The sequence below is a fragment of the Aptenodytes patagonicus genome, chromosome 3 (assembly GCF_965638725.1).
Source record: "Aptenodytes patagonicus chromosome 3, bAptPat1.pri.cur, whole genome shotgun sequence".
NCBI classification, from domain to species: Eukaryota; Metazoa; Chordata; class Aves; order Sphenisciformes; family Spheniscidae; genus Aptenodytes; species Aptenodytes patagonicus.
Window position 1 is genome coordinate 60,773,325 of NC_134951.1, and position 23,397 is coordinate 60,796,721.

The 23,397-nt window shown below is 40.1% G+C and overlaps 1 protein-coding gene across 15 annotated transcripts in view; it reads right to left on the bottom strand.

The window, feature by feature from the left end:
* TRDN (triadin) overlaps positions 1-23,397 on the bottom strand; it is a 239,830-nt gene that overhangs the window by 98,678 nt on the left and 117,755 nt on the right. For all 15 annotated transcript variants that reach the window (XM_076333512.1, XM_076333516.1, XM_076333514.1 and 12 more), the window contains 2 exons: positions 6,633-6,668; positions 3,616-3,669 (listed from right to left, as the gene is read on the bottom strand). In XM_076333512.1, the coding sequence (XP_076189627.1) occupies positions 3,616-3,669; positions 6,633-6,668 (90 nt within the window). The remainder of the gene's footprint in view (positions 1-3,615; positions 3,670-6,632; positions 6,669-23,397) is intronic.

Consider the following 23,397-nt stretch of genomic DNA (forward strand, 5'->3'; position numbering starts at 1 on the left):
CAGCTTCTCTGGGCAACCTGTTCCAATGCCTCACCGCCCTCATAGTGAAGAATTTCTTCCTTATATCTAATCTAAATCTACCCTCTTTCAGTTTAAAGCCATTACCCCTTGTAGCAAGCACTTAAAATTGGCTATTTGTCTGTCATACTTATTTTATTCTTTCTGGGTCCAAACTAAATTTCACTGATTTTCAAAGGGGAACCGGTGCTCAAAAAGAGTTTCTATTATGAACCCAAAGGGAGTAATGAATAAGATTTTTTCTTTTGGCATGTGTGTGGAGAGGAAGATGGGAAAAATCAGGCATTAAAAATCAGTAATTAGGCAGTTAGGTGACAGTACAAAATCTGTTAAACATACTCTAAAATTAAATTAAAAATTGCAAGAGCATTCCAGGGAAATTCTAAGCTGCAATTAGGATTTAATTTTTACAGTGTTAGATCTGATTTTTAAATCAGGCCAATCATCAGGGGAAAGCACTATCACTGGTGCTTAAAGAAGGTGCTGGAGCGTTGTGTATAATGTGGGGTTATCCCATTATAGGACTCACAGACTTCACCCACAGTTCCCATCCCTGACCCTAGCTAAGGGAGCGTGCGGGGCTCAGTAGCACCGAGGTTCCTTGCTGCCTGCCGGGGAACCCAGTCACCCTTCCGCTAATTCGGTTGCAAGCACTCCTGGTGTGATTTGAGCCTCTGCTCCTTTCCCTGCCCTGCACCGCCATGCACTTGCTCTCCTTACGGTGCCAAAACAGACCCAGCCAACTTACCAAGCTGAGGTGTGATGTGTCAGTGCCCCACCGCTGACACCTGGACCGCTGACCCGGCAGAGAGTCAGCAATAGCTGCGGGTGCGGTACGCGGAGCGGTGGGGGAGCCCTTCCCGGGGAGGGGGGCAAGGAGGGAGGTCTCCTGCCCAGCCGCCTGCCCTAGCACAGGATGGCAGCATGAGGCAGGTGCTCAACACCTACACCCCCGGCTCTGAGAAATCCTGCGGAGAGCACGCTGGGCCCAGCGCACACGGAGTGCCTGAGGAAATCCTGTGAAAGAAACCTGTGCCCCTCCTCAGGGAAAACCGATAGGCAGATATTTTGTAAGGCTAGGTCACTCTCAGGTCTGTCCTGCTGGCACAGCTGGGGAGGCGATGCACCGTGGTGAAAGAAGAGGAAATGGCAGCGGAGTTTGGGACGGGGACATCATAAGACAGTGTAACTGCAGAAGACTAGCGTCATGAAATATCTTCAGCTCTGGTTTCTCCCTTCAGAATAGCATCACTTGCATATATCTATGAAACTATTCTGCTTTAAAGCCAAATACTATGCTCTCCAGCCCAGCTTCAGCTGGGTGCCAGAGAGGTATTTTTTTTCCTGTTAGAGAAAACACTACATTTGAAAATATCCACTTTGAAAATCAAGTAACAGGTATTCATTGAGGATGGTTTCCTAGAGCAGCCATCAGTTTCCAGACACAGAAGCTCTCATAGACTTCCAAATTCCACATTCACTTTCTTTGCTTTCCGCATATAAATATACAGAGACAAAAATAGTGCACAGTGTATTAGGCAGGGTATTCTTCACCAGTGACATTAAGACCAGGAACATATGTGATGTAGAAGCACTGGAAGATGACCAGCTGTGCTCTCAGTCTGTTCAGTCTGTTAATAGGACTAAACCTTCAGCTTTAGGCATTCTGGGGTACAGGTTGCGATGTAATAAGATATGTGGAAAAAAATGAAATATGAAATTGGATAATGTATTTAATTTACTGTACTAATAGGCAGCAGTCTAGTTACAATGTTGCCAAACAAGGACATTTAATATTTTGCTATGGTGACTTGTTCTGGGGGCAAATTAATTTTCAGAGAACAGTGCCATTTGGGGAGAGGAAACAAAAATGTAGAAGTCAAAACCTACTGCTTTTTATTACTTTTAAGGCAAACTAGATATTTAGAAATGTGTCAGAACAGACAAACTAATTTTATTTTTCCATAAGAAGCCATGCCAGTTTTTCCCCTTTTCTTTATCTTAAGCAGATTACTGTCATCACCATTCTTGCCAACAAGCAGACTCATTGGAATATTTTTCAAAAATGAACATAAATATTGGATGCAAGCAGGTGGAATGAATTAATTATAAGCATATGGTTATAACATAATGATTTCTGCAGTGTACTGTCGAGACATCTAAGGGTCTAGCTATACAACACACTTTGGCAACAAAGCTGCTTTAAGAAATTATCAGTTACATGGATATAAGTGTTTGTGGAGCCAGACTTACTGAAATGATCCAGGCTGAACACCTTGCCACACACACACATTTCTAGGACAGTTTTTAGCTCTAAGCCATGGCAATGGTATGGTTTACACTGTTCTCCCAGCTGTGTTAGCGCAACTGAACACGGCGTCAAAGAAACACAGCAGGCAGGGACTGGGGGCATCAGTGGGGAAGTGGCTCTTCTTAAGCCAGCTTCGCACAGTACATTGTACAGCTGTACAATATGCCCTAAGCTAGCCTATAGCGACTGCAATTCCAGCCTGCAAGTCCTTTTGCGGTAGAGGCAACCGAAGATGTTCCTGGCTTGCACTGATCCTTGACCAATTCCCAATCTCCCCTACTGATGCAAGTTATTATTCCCTTATTCGGTGGAGGTGATCTCTGAGATAGACCACTGAAAAGGTCTGAATTAGAGAAAGACAACTAGAGAACAATCTTAAAGAAAAAAAAAAAAGAAAATAAACAGATCCCAGATCCACGTAGATCCACATAGCCACATATAGTGGGATCAGCTGGAGGCAAGAAACAGCAGAGGGAGTGGGCTGGCCACTCCTGCGATGCCAGCACCAGGTACAGCTCAGCAGCACAGACCCTGGTGCAGCATTGGCCACCCTACTTTAGAGTAGAATAATATTATGGTTTTATATTGATCACATTTTCACATGCAAATTCCTGTTTTTTTATTAGTTAATTTAAAATGTAGTAAAACTACAAATATCCTGAATATTTAATTGTTATTCATTATATTGGGTTTTATTAAATTAAGCAGAAATGTGACGTAGCATTTTTGAAGATGGCTGTGAAGCAGAACAGATCAGAAATCAATAAAAGTTTGTACATTTTTACAATCCAATCTGAATTCAGATATGAATTTGTGCCATTATTTTGTTTAAAAAAGTTTGCTTGTCTTTTCAGAGCATATTTATGGTTATCTAAGAGTTCCATTTTTGTAAAGCCTACTGTGAGACCAGCATTTTGAAAAATCAGATCCCCTTCTTGAAGGCCCGAATACAGCTTCACGTGAAAACTCATTTCTGTAAACATTGCTTTTTAAATTGGTCTTTAGATTCAGATATTCATTTTTTGGTCTCAAGCCCTGCAGAATGGCCCAATATGGCACCCTACATCTGCCATGAGAGTGAAAGCAACCATAATGTTAGAGATCAATGCAAATGCTGTTGTTCTTAACAAAGATTTTGCATACAAATTATCACAATAATTTAGAGCAAACATACAAAAAACCCCAAACCACTGGCTTTTGTATAAACCAGCAGATGGTGCTATGATGCAATGAGCTCGTTCAAGAATACAAGAAATACACAGAATGTGAACATTTTATTCCTTTACCTGGTGCTGCTGCTTTTTTGGTGGCTGGTTTGGCTGCAGGAGCTTTTGCTGGCTCTTAAAAAAAAGAGAACAAAATAAACTAATTACTACAAAGCGTTATATCTTAAAAAAACAGAAACCTGAGGAAAGGCTTCCAATAAGGTATAGCCTGTAGCAATTTTTTCACTGAAGAGTTAGACAAAGAGATTATCCAAAGAGAAAAGAGCTGAGTTGCCTTCAGTAAACTCAAAGGCATCAACAAAATAGCCAGCCAAAGGGCTAGTAAACTCTTGTCGTTAGGCACTGAATCACTTCTTTTAGCTTTTTCTGTCTAGTAATTCAATATCTATTGGCAAAGCAGAGCAAAGCACGTATCTAGGGGTTTGGGCATGGCCTCGCCACTCAGGCAGCAGCTATGGGCTGGGAGCCTCCACATTTGATCTTGCAGCTGTGAGAGCAGAAGGTCCTGAACCAGCCTATGGCAGCTGGTGAGGATTCACTGCGGTGAATTCAGCAGTGGTGCTTCTTGGAATCCCACAACTGTTCAGGGTGGCATCCTTTCCCCTAATCTGAATCTCTCCCTGATGAGAAAAGGTGAAATTGGGCTATTTCTGCAAGGTACGTTCACAGACACGGCCACACCAGGATTCTCTCTCCATCCTGAGGAATGGAGGAGCATTAGGAGAACAACTTCATGTTTGATCCTGCACTTGAAAGAGCAACTGCTGGGTTCTCCTAGCAGAGAAACAGGCCCTCTCAGGCTGCTTAACTGTTGTCCTCTGTTCTTGGTCTTTTCATGAGACATTTGCACTATCCTCTCTTTGCTGATGTAGGACATTTCCTTGCAGAATGAAGGTCCAGATGATGAAAGGTATGTGCATCCCCAAGCAGACTTGGAGAATCTCAGCCCTGGATAGAAGAACCTAACTAGCCTACTGGATTTATTTACTCTTTACTAGTCTTTAGTTAATCATTTTTATCCTCAGGAACTATTAAAACAGACTGTACTTAAACCATGATAATTTAACAAATATCCATAAGCTAAACTCCACCCACTTTCATAATGGATTTTTTATATCAACCAGAAAATCCTCTAACTTAAAATTCACATTTCCATATTGTGAGAGGAAATAATTAATCATTTTAATCACAATCTGAATTTCAGAATGCCAAAAAAATGTTAGTTAATCCTTCACATCTGTCACTGTGTTATTAGAAAGAATAAGAATATGGCTAAATCAGGAAAGTAATTTTGAGTTCTTCCCCTCCAGTCTTTTGAGAAGTTCATAAAAGATGCATCAGATTGTCTTGTGAAACAGAATGAAAACAAAATATAGTTTGCATGTGTGGGATTGTTTTGTTTCCATCCATTTAAAAGTCTGCAGCAGATAATTATATCCTAACTTAGTTATTATCACAGCATTGTAATTACTTGGGGTGCTCACCCCTCCTTCAGGGAAATATGTAGAAGACCTTGAAGAAGAGTTTACTTAGTATTACTTTCCTGAGTGCCTGTTCTTGCAGAAGCAGGAGATCCAACACACATTCTACAAATGACAAGATGGACTTAATACAAAACTGCAGGACTCCTGCATTTATTCCCTTCTGAGCTCTCAGCTGGGGCTTGCTGGCCAGCGAGACTTTTTTTCACTTTTTGTTCGTAACATCTGTGAAAACAAATTAAGCTAGGATTCTTTTTGTTCTATGAAGATTTTTATTTTCATTTGAAATATTTCATTTCTGAACTAAAATAATTTTAATTGAGAAAAAAAATTAAAATGAAGCATATTTTTGACCAGAAACTTCTGTAATTTATTTATTTTTTTATTTAACTTTTCAATAGCATTGAAACAAAAGTGCCAATGTTTTAAACTTTCTTTTGTATGTATATGCTTTTTAGCATGTAATTCACAAATTATTTCAGTGCTAATGACTCTGCATCTTTATATGAACAAGTTTCAGCTGAAAATTTCACCCTGCAAATTTCACTCATGCAATGGAGCTGGGAAGTTTTGCCGTGACAGCTGCTGCGGAGTTCTCCCATGAGAGGAATCATGTGCCCAAATCAATAGATCCTTTAAGACCTGCTTGCAAACAGGCAGTTGTTCCACTATTACTTGTGGACATTACTTGTAGAGTAAGTCCATTGAATCTTTTGTTCAATGTTTCTGCAAAATTTGAGTAGGAAACCAATGTATAAGCTTTTCTTCATTGCCAAAAGGAATCTTTTAATAAATTCCTGCAAAACTGAGGATGGCAGGGGATTCTTCTGCCATACAGGTCTGGAAAGATCATATATGGAGACAGGAGTCAGTGCATTCTTTAATCATGAATTTCAATAAGATTTCAAAGCCCCATAGCTTTCCTAATTTTTCTTCTATACTGTACTTTCAGAACAGAGATCTGAGCAGATGAAGTCTTGCCAGTGAAACTGTCTTATTATCTTTACTGTGTTGAGGCATTGATGCTTGCAAATTTGTAGAAAAGGAAGGTGTAAGAGTTCCCTTGTTAACGATACCATGTTCTCAGAGCATTTTTTGGTTATTTATGTAGAAAAGCCCAACCCCTACCTCTCTTCTGCTTCAGAAGTCTCTGTCTGAATCTGAGGTAATTAGATAGGCAGGGCCCTTGTTTTGCATTTGTGAAGATAAATTTGGTGGTCCTCAGCATGTGGACTCAGTCTTCTCAGCCCATTTATTGAAACTGCTGCCACTGAGAGCACGTTCAGCTGAGACCTCATTTGGCATTTCCTTCCCCATGAAACCTTTGTTTTTGAAGACAGTGATAGGAAAGAGGGGAAGGCAAAAATGTCAGTCACAAAGAGGAGTGTGGGATTAGAAGTAGGATAAGAATGGATTTAGAAAGTAGGAGGCAGCTGAAGTCTAAACATGTCATTTTTCAATTATAAACGGTGTAGCTACTTTCTTCTTTGTATTTTCAACAATTCAATAACTATTATTTTTGATTATTGAAACGTGCTGTTTGAAACTACATGACATATAAAAGAGATCATAACCTATGGCACACTAATTTCTTACTTTTGAGTTCTTTGGACACAGCAGCTTCTTTTTCATCTGTAAGATAAAAAAAACACATATGCATAAAAACATAGTTAGGAAGGGTATAGGTAGATAGAAAACTGCAGTGTGTGCTTTAGAGGTGAAACAACTTCTTTGCTGCAGAGTGCATTTGAATGATGCAGTGAATCAGTTCACTTCTGTTTCACGGTACAGTTGCACTAATTTAACCTTAAGTGTAAATGCAACAAAACCTGTGTGAACGTGGACATTTTTGTTTAATTTCAATATTGTAATATGTGAGATTCAACATGTGATTGAGTTACCATGGCTTACATGTACTAGCTGAGCCATGGTTGCTCACCATGTGCACATTGTCAGGTTGCAGAAATGCAAGGGAAGATGCGCTAGGAGCCTAGGAATAGAGATGTGTAATGAAAGGCATTAGCTTCCTACAACTGTTGACAACCATACAATGGAGGCCTAGTTTGGAAGGCTCCACGTAACACCTAGCCAAAACTCCAGCTGTCACGTTATTTCCCACATGCCAAAACAAATGGAAGATCTACAGCTAAAGAGAGGAGAGAGAGGATCCAAGCCACCCCTCCACTCCAGTCTGGAGGAAAGATCCCTGCTTCTCCAAATTTTTCCCATGTTCAGTTAAAGAGAAAGCTAATGCATTTCTTTCATGTTTGTGGAAAAAGAGCACACATATGGCTCTTACCAAAACTGAGCCAATGTGGAATAGCTTATGAACCTGAAGAAACTGAGTCAGTCCTACATATGGACCATGTAAAAGCAGGCAAAATCTGTCCATGGTTGATTTAAATAAAGTAACTCGGATGTATCAAAATACAGCATGACCAGGCAGCCTACCGGAGAGACTTAACTAAGCTGTTCAGTCTCATCTTCAGTTAAGGTGGCATTTTTGTGCCACTTTTTTGTGGGACTTTTTTCTGATGGCTGGGAGAAGATTTGGCATCTTTACTAAGTAGATGTAAGTGGGCAGAAATAGTGATAGCTTCTCTCTCCATTATAATTCTTGGTGCTATTCAACCTCAGGGCTTTTATCTGGGTACAAAAATCGGCCATTTTTATAACCATACTTGGGGCCTTACAAACCTGTTTCATAGTCTCACCTGTACAACTAAGAAAGAGTTCACGGAGGTCCTGTGAGACAGGAAGCAAAGAGGTGCATAGAGTAGTGGTAGAAGTTACTCCCCTGGGTGCCCATGAGGAAATGAACTAATAATCTATAGTGTGCCTAGAATATAGGCAGGATAATGTTTATGTCCACAACATACATGAATGACAAATTAATTGTGCTCTTAAACACTAATACAAGAAATACTTCAGGGCAGAAGCTGCCAAAATAAGTAGCTTGCAAAACCAAGACTATCCCATTACTGATAATAATACAAAGTTGCTTCAGTTTCTGTTGCTCTCTAAATTGCTGTGAAGAAGTTGATATGAGATAAGGTAATGCAAATGACTGCCAAGTAGTCTAATAAAAAGTCTTGAAAAATTCAGAGGAAAATACATTTCTATTTGGGTGATATGCTGCTCTGAACTGAAATGTTTCTAGGTTAATCCTCTGCTTCCACTAACTCTCTGTGAAAGCATGTTTTGCAGGCATTACTTCAAAGTATGATAATTACCACATTTAGATGAAATTAATCATGAGGCAGCTTTCAGCCACGTTATCTGGCTAAGGAGCCTATTGAAACCTTCAAGAAGTGCCTATTAGTTGCCAGATATGGAAATTTTAAAAGGTGTATATTGCAGCCATATGAATCATTTATCACAATAATCTTCTACTGCTGGAGGTTATAAAAAAAATAAATAAATTGGCAGCATCATTTACAATAACAGACTGGATCTAAATAAAGCCCTCAAGTTCTTTCTTTTCTTTTTTTTCATATAAGTCATCATTTATTAGGACAACACACTTTAATATATTTTAGAGCCATAATTTATGTTAAAAGGATCAATGTGTTTTTCCATCATCTGAAATACATAACATATAGTAAGTTCTGAGTAAATATCTGGACAATTTTTCCAGTAAGAAAATCTTATAATTTGGGTTTTTTTGGTGCATTTTTGTTTTGTTTTGTTTTGTTTTTTTAAGAGCATAAAAATTACCAATAGCTGATTCAAATAGCACACATTGATATGAAAATGTAAATATTTTTACTCTTAGGTTATTCTTTTTAAGCCAAGGTACCTAAAGTTTGATTTCTAAAGCCATACTTATGCAACTAGACTGGAATGATTTACAGAAAATTGTCCAGAGGATGTTTTGTAGAGCCTTGAACCATGGCTGTTCCTTTGAAGGTATATAGCATTTACACCTAGGCACCTCACACTTGAATGAAATAAATGACCTAATTGCAAAGAACTGACACAATTGGTAGATCTCGCAGAAGGCAGAAAAACTGATCAGGACTTCTGAAGTCTCTAAATGTAGTTACCTGCTATAAGGCACAAATAGCACATAACTAAACAACTCAAAGGAAAATAATACCAAAAATGAATTGAACAATGAGTTATATTAGTGTAAGTTAAGTCAATGAGCATTTTGCCTCATTCATTTTTGTTTTGCACAGGTCTAGGGTTTAACTTTTAAACTATGGGAGTGTGGTTGGGGAATGCAGCCTATATTACATCAGGTTTTTATAGTCATTATGTCTTTTTCTTAAAAACAACAACAAGCTCTCTGGCCTCTTGGTGGGTCTGGTTTTTCGGGTTAGTTAAGAAGAGGAATTTCCAGAAGAAGTAACTTTTTTTCAAACACCAGTGTTAGGCGACATATGAACATTATCCTAAACACATCTTTGCCAATCAGCCTAGGAAGTATAATCTCCAAAGCTTTAGGCCATTCTCTCTTTAAAGCTTTACATCTGAAGTCTGGCAACAGGAAACGCAAGTGTATGACATGAGAACGATGCCTACACTTCTTGGAAGCCATGTGACTTCATTAGGACCCATATAACACATGAACATCAGTCTAGGTGCTCTAGCAGCCTTGACCAGTAGCGCAGTCAAAAGCATTGTGACTGTCCTTGGTATTGGTGACAGAACTATTTGATATCCAACAACAGGGAATACATTTTATTTTCAAGAAAAGACCCACTTCTACAACAATGTAAAGCAATAAAAAACCCCCTTTAGTAGACTTACTATAGGAGATAAGACTTCAAAACCTGACACTTTTGGTAATTTAGTGCCCAATCTGAAGCAGTCAATTTTTTCAGAAGTTGTTGAGGACACGTTTGATATTCAGGTCTTCTTAAAGGGCTTATTTAAACCATCCAAATAGTGAGCAATCCAAAGTTTTTGGATACCTCTGACAACCCTAGCCATGGGCTTTTTTGGAAGCACCTGCAACAGGCTTTAACAGGCTAAACACCATGGCTAACAAAATCATTTGTCAGCTGTGGAGGACTGTGAAGCACCCTTTTCTTTTTACAGTTATTCTCAGGAGATATTTGAAGACAGTTGTATTCTTGTCTGTATTCTCGAAAAGCAAGCATGGTTGTACAAGCTCCCCTCTTCCCAGGTGAATGAACAGGTTTTTCTTTTACTGACTCTTGAAAAAGATTAAAGTACAGTAAAACTTTTTAAAAATTATTTTATTTAAAAACACCAAATATTTAAACAAACATGATCTGACTTTGTTCTTATCTGTACAGGCTAAAAGAATCAATTTTGAATTTAAACTAGGAATGAGCATTTGGCAGCCAGCACAGATGTATCTCAGTAGAACAGCAAAGTAGTACTTTATTCTTTCGCCTCTTTTTAGCACATAGCTCCATCTTTTCCTCGGGCCTCGATCAGCATTCTTTTGAAGTAAACTAGCAGTACACAGTAACTGCAAATGACATCTAAACTACACATGGGGCAAGAAAAAAATTTCCCTCTAAGCTTATATAGTGCCTTTCATGCCAGTGAGTCCCTAGGAGGTTGATAATAAGCCATTAGACAAGGAAGCCCCAGTGCTCTAGGACAGAGTGTGGTTGGTTGAGTTTAAACAAACTTCCAAAATGGAATATTTCAAACATTGCTCTGAAGTGAATTCTAGATCTGGGGTTCACAAAACTTTTACACTTTTTATAGCAGTGGATTTATAATACAGTGTACATTGTACATTTGAGAACAGCAGATCTTCAGCAGCTCCATACAACCTATAATTTTTATATATAAAAAGAAGTTCTGAGAAATAAATGGGTCTCAAATTGTACTCCCTTGAAAGGCTTCTCTGTGCTTTTTATTCCTAGAAATCTCTCACTCAAATATATATAAGCATATAAAAAAATCTTAAATTAAAAGTGTTATTCAGATAAATGAATATTTCAGAAACAGTATATTGATAGCTCTGCTAACAATGCACTGTTTAAACTAGCTGCCTAAAACCACTTTTACTATCAGAAGCATTATTTTATATGTTGTATCTAAAATAACTTTTCTCTTTGGAAGCTTACCAAAGAACATGACGGTAATATCAGATTTACAAACAGAAACTAATTTCAGCATCAGTTGGCAACCACAGTGTCTGAACTGAACAGTAACTAATATTCTAATGAAACATTGTGTAACCCAATAGCAAAGGTTAAAGATGCTAAGGATGCAAGGATTCCTCTGTACTGGCTGATCTGGACTAAGCACCAAGACCCTGGGGAATTACTAGATGCCTCTGAAAGACATGATTCACTGAATCAAACACTAAAGAGAAATTTAAAATGTTAAGCAGTTACTTAGGTATGTTAAGCAGTTACTAGGAATTCTCATCCTAAACCTCAGCTAGCACTGGCCATCTACCTTCTCTATCTTTTAGCTGATGATCACATACTAGAATGGACTTAATCAAACTCCACTGATTGGCTAATGATCTATATAGTCCCACAGAAAATAAGTTGTGTGATGAAGATGCCTCACACAACATGACCATAGCTCTACCAGCTGACTCGAAGAATGTTTTTAATAAGACTTACACAAATCTTGCGTCATTGCTTGGCTCCTACCATTTATTTTGACTTAGGTATTCAATTCGTTTTGTAATTAAAAGTAGGAGAAGAAAAAGAGGAGGGCAGAAAAATGAACAGAAACTTCAAGAATCAGAGAGAATTATGTTGAAAATTGAAATGATATTTTCCAATGTCTTGAAGTCAAAATTGTGCTGGTTCTCCAGAAAAAAAAGGCTTCTGGCTATTATTACTGACCAAAGCACAATCGAGAGCATGCTTTGGGAGCTTGGTTCTGGCTTTGCAAATGCAATACAACAGCAGAGCTTTTAAGACAATGCACCTTACAAGTATGACAGCTAATGTTCCCTTTGCTGCCCTGAGCAAGAGTTCACAAGAGTGGAAATAAAAATGGTAGCAGGTGGCGTCTGATGGGTGAGAATTTCCATCATGTGAATGAAAAACATAATTAAAGTCGCCTAGAGACCAGTCTCAGTACAATCTGCTCCCAAGCTAGCAGATGTACCAGAATTTAAAAACAATTTATTAAGTAGCAGGATTTGCAGTTAATGTGATTTACAGTGGTGAAAGAGCAAGACACCCCAGATAGCTGAGCATTATGAAAAATGAACTTCTATTGAACATATAGTAATTAAACAAACATTTTCAAACCTCCTATTGAAATATACTGTGGTCTAGCATTTCTTTTTTCATTTCCTTGGAGTTCTTAAAACTTATTTCCACAAAATAGTGTTGATTTCAACTAATATTCCAACATTCTGAGAAGTGTTCAATTCTGAACTGTCTTTAAGATTTTGTTACTGAGTTGCTTTTTAATTTATACTATTTTTGATAATTTTACATTAATTGTATGGCATTAATGAAGTAATTGTCATCTTACCACATCTCATACCTTTTGGGAGTATTTTTTGTTTCGATTTCAGTCACTTCTGAAACAGCAGATGCCCACATATGGGGCATATTATCAGAGTGCCTACGCATTCTATTGTAATATCCATTTTACAATTAAGATTTTAAAATTTTCAATTTAAAAATTTCATATTACAGGTAATTAAAACACTATTGTTTCTTCTTTTCAGTGGGCTTAAAATCTAGGAAGGCTCTATCAAAACTGCTCGTGCTAATGTAAGACTAATTTTTAACATACTTTCCCCAAACCCTAAAATTTGACATTGGCATGAAAGAGCTGTTCAGAAATACCAACATTTCTCCCACATGGAAAATTCTGTGTTTGGACCAACACTTGATTTTGTTCTCCATCTTAATCACTGAGCATGATATTGCCATATGCTCTGTGACAACTACTGACAAAAACTCCTCTTGCCTTTCCAAAATATCATTTCTTGGTGAGCATAAGAAAGGCATCTCACTGCACCGGCGAGGCTGAAGATGTGCACAAGGAAAAGCAAGGTACTGCACCACTGCTGCTTCAGAGCTGTTCCCTGACCCATTCAGTGACAGCAATAAACTCCCTGACCAGAGCTGAACTAGCTTCCTTTGAGAATAACTTGGCAATAAGAGGGAAATTTATTGGCAGAGGCCAGTAAGCCTTGAATCCCAGACTGCAGGTTTTGCTTTTAAATCTCTCCAGGCTGTAGGACATGAAGTGAGGGGAAACTGCAGATGATGTTACTGTTGCTGGGTGAAAATGGGAAGTGGAACTTCTGGAAGGTAAAATCAAGTTTCCTCAAGTAACGTGAGACTGCATGATAAGAAACAATTCTCAAAAGGTACTGATAACAAATGTAGGATATAAAGGGGTTTGAAGAATTTAGGACTATGAAAAACTAGCTAACTAACTTTCTTCTGATGCCGATTACAATAGAAAATTGGTGATAGTACTCTAAAACTTTGACAGATAATTTTCCATTGAAGCAGGAAATATATTCAAGCCCTTCCTTCCACTCTCTGTGAAGGGTGCCCTCTCTCCTCACCATCATCTCTATTTCCTCCCCACTCACAGTAGCAGGCTTTCAGATAATTTCTTAATTTCTTTGGTGTCTCCAAGTCCCTTCTGATCACTAGCCCTTGTGCATGTTCCTTCCCCACTGCACTGTCTCCTCGCACCACTATGTCCATCGTCATATACAAAGGAGCTCTATATTCTGTGCAGCCACCAAGTGCCTGCAAACCCTGAGCAGCACAGCATCAGAGGCAGGTAGAAGCCTAAAGCCCACAGAGCTTTCCAAAAAGTTGTGTGGCAATGCGCGTGGCTGAAATACTAAATGTCACCTCAAACAGATTTCCCAATTTCATTAAAAAAGTTCACTCAATAGAGTAAAAAATAAAGCAAGTAGAGAGGGATGTGAACAAACAAGTGATTCAGTTACACATAGTAAGAAACAGCCTGCACTTTGGGAATGGCCAATTTCAACTGTACCAGTGATTCATGGTTCCACTAATTAGTGATTTCTCCTTTCTACTTTGTAATTGCTGAAATGGATTCAGTCTCCCCCACTGCAGAGGAGGTGGAAACATGTTCCATTGCCTTCTGCATTCATCAGGAGCGGTTTAAAAAAGCAAAACTCTGGAGCACGATATGAGATCACAGGCATCCACACACAGGAAGCTGTATGTGCAGTTAATTACACAAGCTGCAGTCATTTAGGGAAAAGGTAATGCTTTTTGAGGAGCAAATGCAGATAATAACATTAATTCCTAAAATTTAAGAATCAGCTCTTTTCCTGGAATAAACTGTCATTTGAATTGATGTAAATATTATAACAGCTGAAAATCTTCTTCAGCATTTTTTACCTTTTCTTGAAACCGCATAGAGGATACACTCTCTACATTTTTCTTAAGAAAGCTCAGCACCAATATTTTTTGAATGATTCACAAGAGGATTTTTTTTTACAGTCAGAATAGGCTTTGTTAAATGTATATACACTATGCGTCCTTGCGATATCTCTTTCTGTACTTCTCAACACATTTCAAATTCTTTCTTTCTGTTGGATAGATGGAGGTACAGATGACACCTGTAGACATTTTTACTAGGATGAAGATATTTTTTGTACTTCTGAACATAGATGCAGTCAGCATTCTCAATCTGTGAAAAGGGAGATCTTGAATAATGTAATGTCCATCCGTTCATCTTTATAGGTGACACACTAGTCTAATTACACTCTTGTAAGTGAAGCAAAATCTATGAGAAAGCAACCTCATGCAGAACCTACTGCAATCAAGTTAAAAATCAATGCATTTATAACCGCAGCTATGCATGGCTCTTCCACTTAAGAACATCTGCCCATTCTATTATCCTGATCATTCAATAATACTTCATCCGACTTAGTCTCTTGGAGTTATGTAGAGCAAAGCCACAAAGTTGGCTCTGCTGCTTGAAAAACAGATCAAGAGAAAAAGCATGGCCATTGGGAACATTTACTGAAAGGTTAAATAACTGTAAGAATGAAGTGTAAAGGATGCCCTATTATAAGTCAGGAATACCTCTGGTCTATGAACCTTTCTAGGGGAAAGGCATCCAAGAGACTGAAGTATACTTTCAAGTAAGTGACATGAAAGTCTTTATCAAATATGTATTCATTAAAACTTAAGCTTTTAAAACTTCATTTCAAGGTCAAGGGAAAATTTAATTTTTCTTTTTAAGTGTAAAGCAAAAGAAAAGAAAGAAAATCAACCTGATCCCAAACTCTGAAGTTTCATACTGACTTTATTTAGCTGTGGGTCAAGGCTTCAACTTGTCCATTGAGTGACAACAGAAAATAGATAGCACGGCATAAGTATGTCATTGCAACCTGGCTGATGTATCTGTGCATGGATGTTTCACATAGAATAATTATCCTAAATATCAGGCCTGCTGACTCAGATGTACATCTTATTTTGAGGGCACAGAACTGTTTTCCTTCATTAAAAAGATTAACTTTGCTTTGTTCGAGGCATAGTCATATTCTAATCCTGTTATTTCTGGATGTGACTGGAAAAATAAACATTACATTAATCCCCAGACCAACATAAACAGGGTTGATGCAATAAATTAGATTCTTTAATTAAAGCTATGCCACCCAGCTGCTTGCACAGCACAGGTACTTCATTCTACATACACAAAAGTCCAAAGGCAAACTGATTAGTTGGTTACCTGTGTGGACTTTAGATTGAATATGTATCACCTTCAAGCTTGATTATATCTAGTATCACATTTCCCCAAAAAGTTCTTCATAAGACTGACAATGTAGCATCAGAAGAGATTGCCTGTCAGACACTAAAATGACTCCTATGCTTTGCTCAAGGAAGATTCTCTTGCCAACTTATAAAAAAGTGAGTTTGTAGTACAAGCCCAAGCCTCCTCCCTTTTCTCTGTATTTGTTAAAGGCTTGACATTTCTAATTCTTTGCCAACCAGATCTTACCACCATCATTCACCATTTGCCTTTCTAATATGAATCCCTGCTTTGTACAGTCAAAGATGGAAAAGAACAAACACAAAGAAACAGGGCTGGGCTGAGCAATACTCAGCATAACCTTGAAAGCTCTCAACTCACAATAGTTAGCAAAGGGGCCACTGAAAGGTGCTTAAAGCTTATTCATAGAATCATAGAATCATAGAATCATAGAATTATTAAGGTTGGAAGAGACCTCTAAGATCATCGAGTCCAACCGTCAACCCAACACCATCATGCCCGCTAAACCATGTCCCTAAGCGCCTCATCTACACGTCTTTTAAATACTTCCAGGGATGGTGACTCAACCACTTCCCTGGGCAGCCTGTGCCAATGTCTGACAACCCTTTCAGTGAAGAAATTTTTCCTCATGTCCAATCTAAACCTCCCCTGGCGCAACTTGAGGCCATTTCCTCTCATCCTATCACTAGTTACTCGGGAGAAGAGACTGACACCCACCTCGCTACAACCTCCTTTCAGGTAGTTGTAGAGAGCGATGAGGTCTCCCCTCAGCCTCCTCTTCTCCAGGCTAAACAACCCCAGTTCCCTCAGCCGCTCCTCATAAGACTTGTTCTCCAGACCCTTCACCAGCCTCGTTGCCCTTCTCTGGACACGCTCCAGCACCTCAACGTCCTTCTTGTAGTGATGGGCCCAAAACTGAACACAGTATTCGAGGTGCGGCCTCACCAGTGCCGAATACAGGGGCACGAACACTTCCCTACTCCTGCTGGCCACACTATTTCTGATACAGGCCAGGATGCCATTGGCCTTCTTGGCCGCCTGGGCACACTGCCGGCTCATGTTCAGCCGGCTGTCGACCAGCATCCCCAGGTCCTTTTCTGACAGGCAGCTTTCCAGCCACTCTTCCCCAAGCCTGTAGCGCTGCATGGGGTTGTTGTGGCCGAAGTGCAGGACCTGGCACTTGGCCTTGTTGAAGCTCATACAGTTGGCCTCGGCCCATGGATCCAGCCTGTCCAGGTCCCTCTGCAGAGCCTTCCTACCCTCGAGCAGATCAACACTCCCGCCCAACTTGGTGTCGTCTGCAAACTTACTGAGGGTGCACTCGATCCCCACATCCAGATCATTGATAAAGATATTGAACAAGACCGGCCCCAGTACTGAGCCCTGGGGAACACCGCTCGTGACCGGCTGCCAACTGGATTGAACTCCATTCACCACAACTCTCTAGGCCCGGCCATCCAGCCAGTTTTTGACCCAGCGCAGAGTACACCTGTTTAAGCCGTGAGCCGCCAGCTTCTCTAGGAGAATGCTGTGGGAGACAGTGTCAAAGGCCTTACTGAAGTCCAGGTAGACCACACCCACAGCCTTTCCCTCATCCACTAGGCGGGTCACCTGGTCATAGAAGGAGATCAGGTTGGTCAAGCAGGACCTGCCTCTCATGAACCCGTGCTGCCTGGGCCTGATCCCCTGGTTGTCCCGCTCATGCCTTGTGAGTGCCCTCAAGATGAACCGCTCCACAATCTTCCCTGGCACCGAGGTCAGGCTGACAGGCCTGTAGTTCCCCGGATCCTCCTTTCGGACCTTCTTGTAGATGGGCATCACATTGGCAAGCCTCCAGTCGCCCGGGACCTCCCCCGTTAACCAGGACTGCTGATAAATGATGGAGAGTGGCTTGGCGAGCTCCTCCGCCAGCTCCCTCAGCACTCTTGGGTGTTCCCATCCGGCCCCATGGACTTGTGAGCATCCAGGTGGTGTAGCAGGTCATTAACCGCTTCCTCTTGGATTATGGGGGGTTCATCCTGCTCGCCATCCCTGTATTCCAGCTCAGGGGGCTGAATACCCTGAGGATAACTGCTCTGACTATTAAAGACTGAGGCAAAAGTGGCATTAAGTACCTCAGCCTTTTCCTCATCCTCGGTGGCAATGTTCCCCCCTGCATGCAATAAAGGCTGGAGATTCTCCTTGGCTCTCTTCTTGTCATTAATATATTTGTAAAAACATTTTTTGTTGTCTCTAACAACAGCGGCCAGATTGCGTTCTAGCTGGGCTTTTGCCTTTCTCATTTCCTCTCTGCATGATCTCACTTGCTGCTAACATTTCATGGACAGAGCAGGCACCTCAGACTGAATATTTAGCTGCTTCTCTTCTAGAGCTTTCTTTGCACAACACATGGATTTGGGCAGGGATGGGAAGGGAGACAGAGTTTCCTCTAAAGCCGATTCATACTAAATGAAAGAGGAGGTCAGTCTTCCACCTCAGAGTTGTTACATCAATCGCAATGGAGAGTCAGTCTTACATTGAGCCAGTTGTTACTGCGATGCAAGGGAGAGACAAGGGGAAGGCAGGAAAAACTTGTGTCCAGCTGTTTACCTCTTTGCATTTCACCTAATTTCTAGCTCTTGAGCACTGAACCCTAACCATGTCCTGGAAGGGCATAAGTGTTTGGTTTGGTCTTGGTATAAATAATGTTACCATTCCCAGCTGAAGAACTCTTTCAACAGGCAATAAGGGGCAATATTTTCAGAAATACCACAGTGACCTTGCAGCCTCTGTACTTTTTTCAGAAGTGGTAGAGGTGTTTAGGAGCTCAGTTCTCACAGAAAATCAATGGGAGTTATGTGCCTGGCCTACTTTGACATGCTTGTAAATCCCACCAGATGCCATGCTACATCTCTAGGCACCTAAATATCTTTGAAATCATGTTGTCAATCACTGCTGACGATGGAGCATAAAATTCAAAGTCCTCTGAGTGCTTTGAAACTTTCAGTGTAGGACATATGTGAGCTGCCTTTTGTCTTGTTCCAGGAGGAGACTCCCTTAACAGCCAGTCACATGGAGACCATGGGAATTGCTTTTCTGCTGTGTTTGCTTCTCTACTCTGCTGGATTTTTTGCCTGGTCCCTCACTGTGACCTCGTTTTTATTCTTCTGTTTTTATCTGTTTTGGGAGATACAATTTGATTTTTGCTAAATAGCCATATCTGTCTCTTGATGATTTCTGGAAATATCAATTAGAAAAGCAGGCTTTCCTATTTTCCATGGAAGACTGAATACTTAAAGGATGACTACCAGTCATGTGTTCAGCTTACAAAGGCTTACAAAAATAATGCAGAAAGGATTTTCCATTTTTTCCAATGAACCTGCAAGACAGTTGTCTCCAGCTGCATTCCTGCACTGACTCTCCACTGCATTCTCTTTTAGCTTATCATGTGTATCTCTGAGGACATACCTCCATAATGTTCAAGGCTAGAACACACCATCAGGTTATCTAGTCTGACACTTTGTTGTCAGAGACTCCTATATTTCAACTAGGCACCTTTTCAGCTGATGTGTATCTTCCATTAGGTAAACAATCATCTTCTGCAGACATCAGGGAAAGCAATACGCACCCTATGCTGTGGTAGTTTATCACTCTTAGTGTTAAGAACATGCACCTCACTTTCAGTCTGAATTCAGTTAGCTTCAGCTCTCAGTCATTCATTCTTGTTAAACACTTCCTACTAGATTAAAGGGAGCTATAGTAGCCAGAATCTTTTTTCTGTGAAGGTACTTAGTATCCACAATAACAAAGTCACCTCGTTCTGAAGAGATGAATAGAATACTTTATTCCTCTCTGTGAAGAATATCCTTAATTTGTAAATAAGTTGAGTGACTTTTTTCTGTTCTTTCTCCAGTTTGGACACCATACTGACATGCAAGTTCCAGTCTCTCCAGTGCCTTGTACACAGGTGATGTGTTGCCATGGTCTGTGTTCCCTGTTGCAAGGTTTATAATTTCATGGCTGTATGAAAAAATATCAAACTCAACTTGCCATTCACCTTGTCAGTTTTAAAGCTATTTTCCAGATGTAAATGTAAGTGGCAATATAACACATGAGGCAGTAGGGAATTGGGCCCTGAGGTTAGAAAAACTATATTTGGGTGTCACAAGAGAATATAACTCTGAGTAATGGGATAAAATTAAGCAAGGGAAAATTTAGGCAGACTGGAATGAAACACTTCTTAACTGTGAGATCTATTAGGTTGTAGAATAATCTGTGGGAATTGATGGAGGCCTAGTTACTTCAGACATTTAAAACTAAACTGGATAAAGCACTTGAAGATATTCTGCATTGCCAGAGGGAAGGATTAGATGACCTAGTAGGTCATTTCCATTTCCACTTTCTGTGATTTTGTTGTACAAAGCCCCACAAACAGGAAATTGTTATCAAAGTCAAGAGACGCTGCTAAACCCTGTCTGTGTCAGAGAAAGAAGAGTGAGTAACATCACCTGCTGGTAACTGTGCAGGAATCCTAATCCAGCATTTCTGCAGGTTAGTAAATACAACCAGTGCTGAGAGCTGGGTGCATAGCTTGTGTCTGAAAGCAGAAGCCTCTACTAATGCAAAAATGTCAGGAAACAGCAGGTGAGTTATCAATAGGATCCAGGAGAGGAGGAGTAGGAAAGAAAAAATCAGGATGGGCCTGACATGCATAATAGTGTCATGAGCAAGGTATTAGGAATGAAACAGCCTGTAGTACAGGAGATGAAACCTGAAGCTCCAGTCAGCCAGCTGGGAAAACTAGATGTTTTCCATACACCAAAGACAAAACTAGGCTTTGGTGTATGGGCATTGATTCATATAATGATATTTCCAATTGAAATCATAGTTAAGATGAGACTAGAGCCAGGGTCTTTGCTAAGGGTTGTACAAACACACAGCAAGCCAAGCCATAGCCCCTGCAGAAATGTACAAGCGGATGAACAGTCTAGCAGAGAAAGCTGTCAAAATAATATTGATAAGTAATATCCTAGAAAAGGATCACACAGTTCTAAGGTCCAGAACTTGATCTTCCTTTTTTTGTGTGTGTGCTTTAACAGGATTTGTTCCTAAATTTGCTCTCAACTGTTTTCCCTTAATTATTGCTTGTATACTACATTCATCTGTCTGCGTGAGGAATCACTAGGCAACTCATTGCTTATTATTTCTGTTACTTAATTTTTACATTTGTCTCTCCTCCTAATCTCTCTAAACCTGGCTGCAAATAAACATGAATTATAAGTTCCTGTACTGGGTCTGGCTGGGATGGAGTTAACTTTCTTCATAGCAGCCTGTATGGTGCTGTGTTTTGGATTTATGGCTATAACATTGCTAACACACCAGTGTCTTGGCTATTGCTGAACAGTGCTTGCACAATATCAAGACTTTTTCTTTTTCCCACTCTGCCTGCCCCCCACCAAGCTGGGAAGAGGTTGGGAGGGGACACAGCTGGAACAGCTGACCCAAATTTGCCAAAGGGATATTCCCTACCATATAATGTCATGCTCAGCAATAAAAACTGAGGGTAGAGGAAGAACAGGGAGAAGGGTGGCCATTGCTCAGACTGGTTGGGCATTGGTCTGCTTGTGGGAAGTGGTGAGCAATTGCCATTGCATCACTTGTTTTTTTCCTCTTTCTTTCACTTATTAAGCTGTCTTTGTCTCAACCCATGAGTTTTCTCACTTTTGCTCTTCCTATGCTCACCACCATCCCGTTGGTGGGTGGGGAGTGAGTGAGCGGCTATGCGGGTGTTTAGCTGCTGACCAGGGTCAACCCACTACAGTGGGGTTTTTTTAATAAAAAAAAAAATTAAGCAAAGAAACAGTCAGACAGGGTTCTACCCCTCAAGACTCCTACCTTCTACATGTTGTAGCAGCCAGTCTGAAAACACGCCTGGCCAATCCAAAATGCACAATAACATGTATATATGCACCCCAGTTCCTCACCACTGCAGTTTTTACCTTTTCCTCATACTTTGCCTAATAAGCCACAAGAAAATTCATGAATAAATGTTTTGTTTTCTGTACGTGACCAGCCACTTTCAAAATACCTTGGGCTGTCTTGGTCTGGCTTCAGAACTCCATTTTGCCCTCGTAAGCAGCCTAAATTGAGACAGCTTCTACACCTCACTGGCCCTTGCAGATCTGATATTGGGGTTCTTCTGAAAGCACCCATCACCCTCCCATCTGCTGACATCTATCGTGTGACATCTATCACATTAGGGAACATGAGACACATAGCAATGCCCAAGCTGGGCTGCTGAAAGCTGTCAGCACTTCAGTTATTTCCTAGCTGGAAATACACGCCCGGGAGTGGGCAGGGCAGAGTGAGGAGTTTCAGACCCTGCTCTTGAGAAACAACAGAGATGTCTTCCTACAGATGTGTGCAAGAACAACCCATTTGCTCATCAGAAAAATTCTGGGATCAACACTTGGATCCCAGATGAAGCATTCAATCCATTGCAGATGGGTCAACCCAAAGCATTGCAGGCAGTGTGGTGTGCATCTACTCTTCTAAATCAGTGGGTATGCCAAGCATGTTTTTTTCCTAAGGATACATTTCTAAGTATAAACTTATGTCATAAGGTATATTTTAATTCATTTTTACTTTTCTGGCAGTGCTGAAAGTACTGTCATTCCAAAATATTGCTTCTGAGAATGGTGTCACATTTGGATGACATTCTAACATCTTTCTAGCCATGAAGTCAATAGGATAAGGAGCATAGGGAAATAAATAATAGGTTCACCATTTCATCAGCACACTCTTTAAATAGCCACATTTGAAAGCAAACAACAAAAAACCAGGCATATAGAATGAAAGAAAAAGATAATTTGCCACCAGGTGTCAGTAGTTCTCTTATTGTAATGGAAGGATTAATATCAAGACTGCAAGGGTAACGATTGAGTCAAGGAAGTCACAAAATTAAATGGATTTTTTGTTGTTGTTCAGACAAGGAATTTAAAAATGATCAGAGGAATTTGTCTTCCTGTCTGTAGAGCACAATAACAAAGAACACACTGTTGGTGTATAAAATGGTCTTTTCCCTCCATTTCCTATTAAATCATTGCTTTTTTGCAAATTACAAAGACTGGCCTTTAAAGCAAAGCAAGTACAGTTGATGAAAATGCATCTGTGGTCAACCCATGCAAAAAATAACTGGGACCTGGTAGATCTTGTTTTCTCTTGCCCGATTACCTCCACTCTGCTCTGCCTACCCAGTACTATAACATCCCTCCTCCAATGCATGATTAAATATAGACTTTCCCCCCCAGCTACATGATCTCACTGGATGACAGGGTAGCAAGAATAACCTGGTTAACCTGGTTCTGTGGCAGTCATAAGGTACTGTTTTAAATTTTTATATCTAATATTAACTTTTAGTTTATGTTTTCATGACTGCAGAGCAAGTTCACTTGATTGTTACAGTGACATCATTAAAATGTACCTCAGTGTTTGTAACTTTAACCCCCCAGAGACTTTTCCTATTCAGGAGGCAAAGATTTACTTTGGTAGCTAGAGAGACATCACCACTCCCCTCCTCTGCTAACACTGCCTGGTGTGAAACATATGACATGGTATCACACGTCATAGATATAACTTTATCGTAGTCATACCTTTATCAATGATCTGGATGAGGGGATTGAGTGCACCT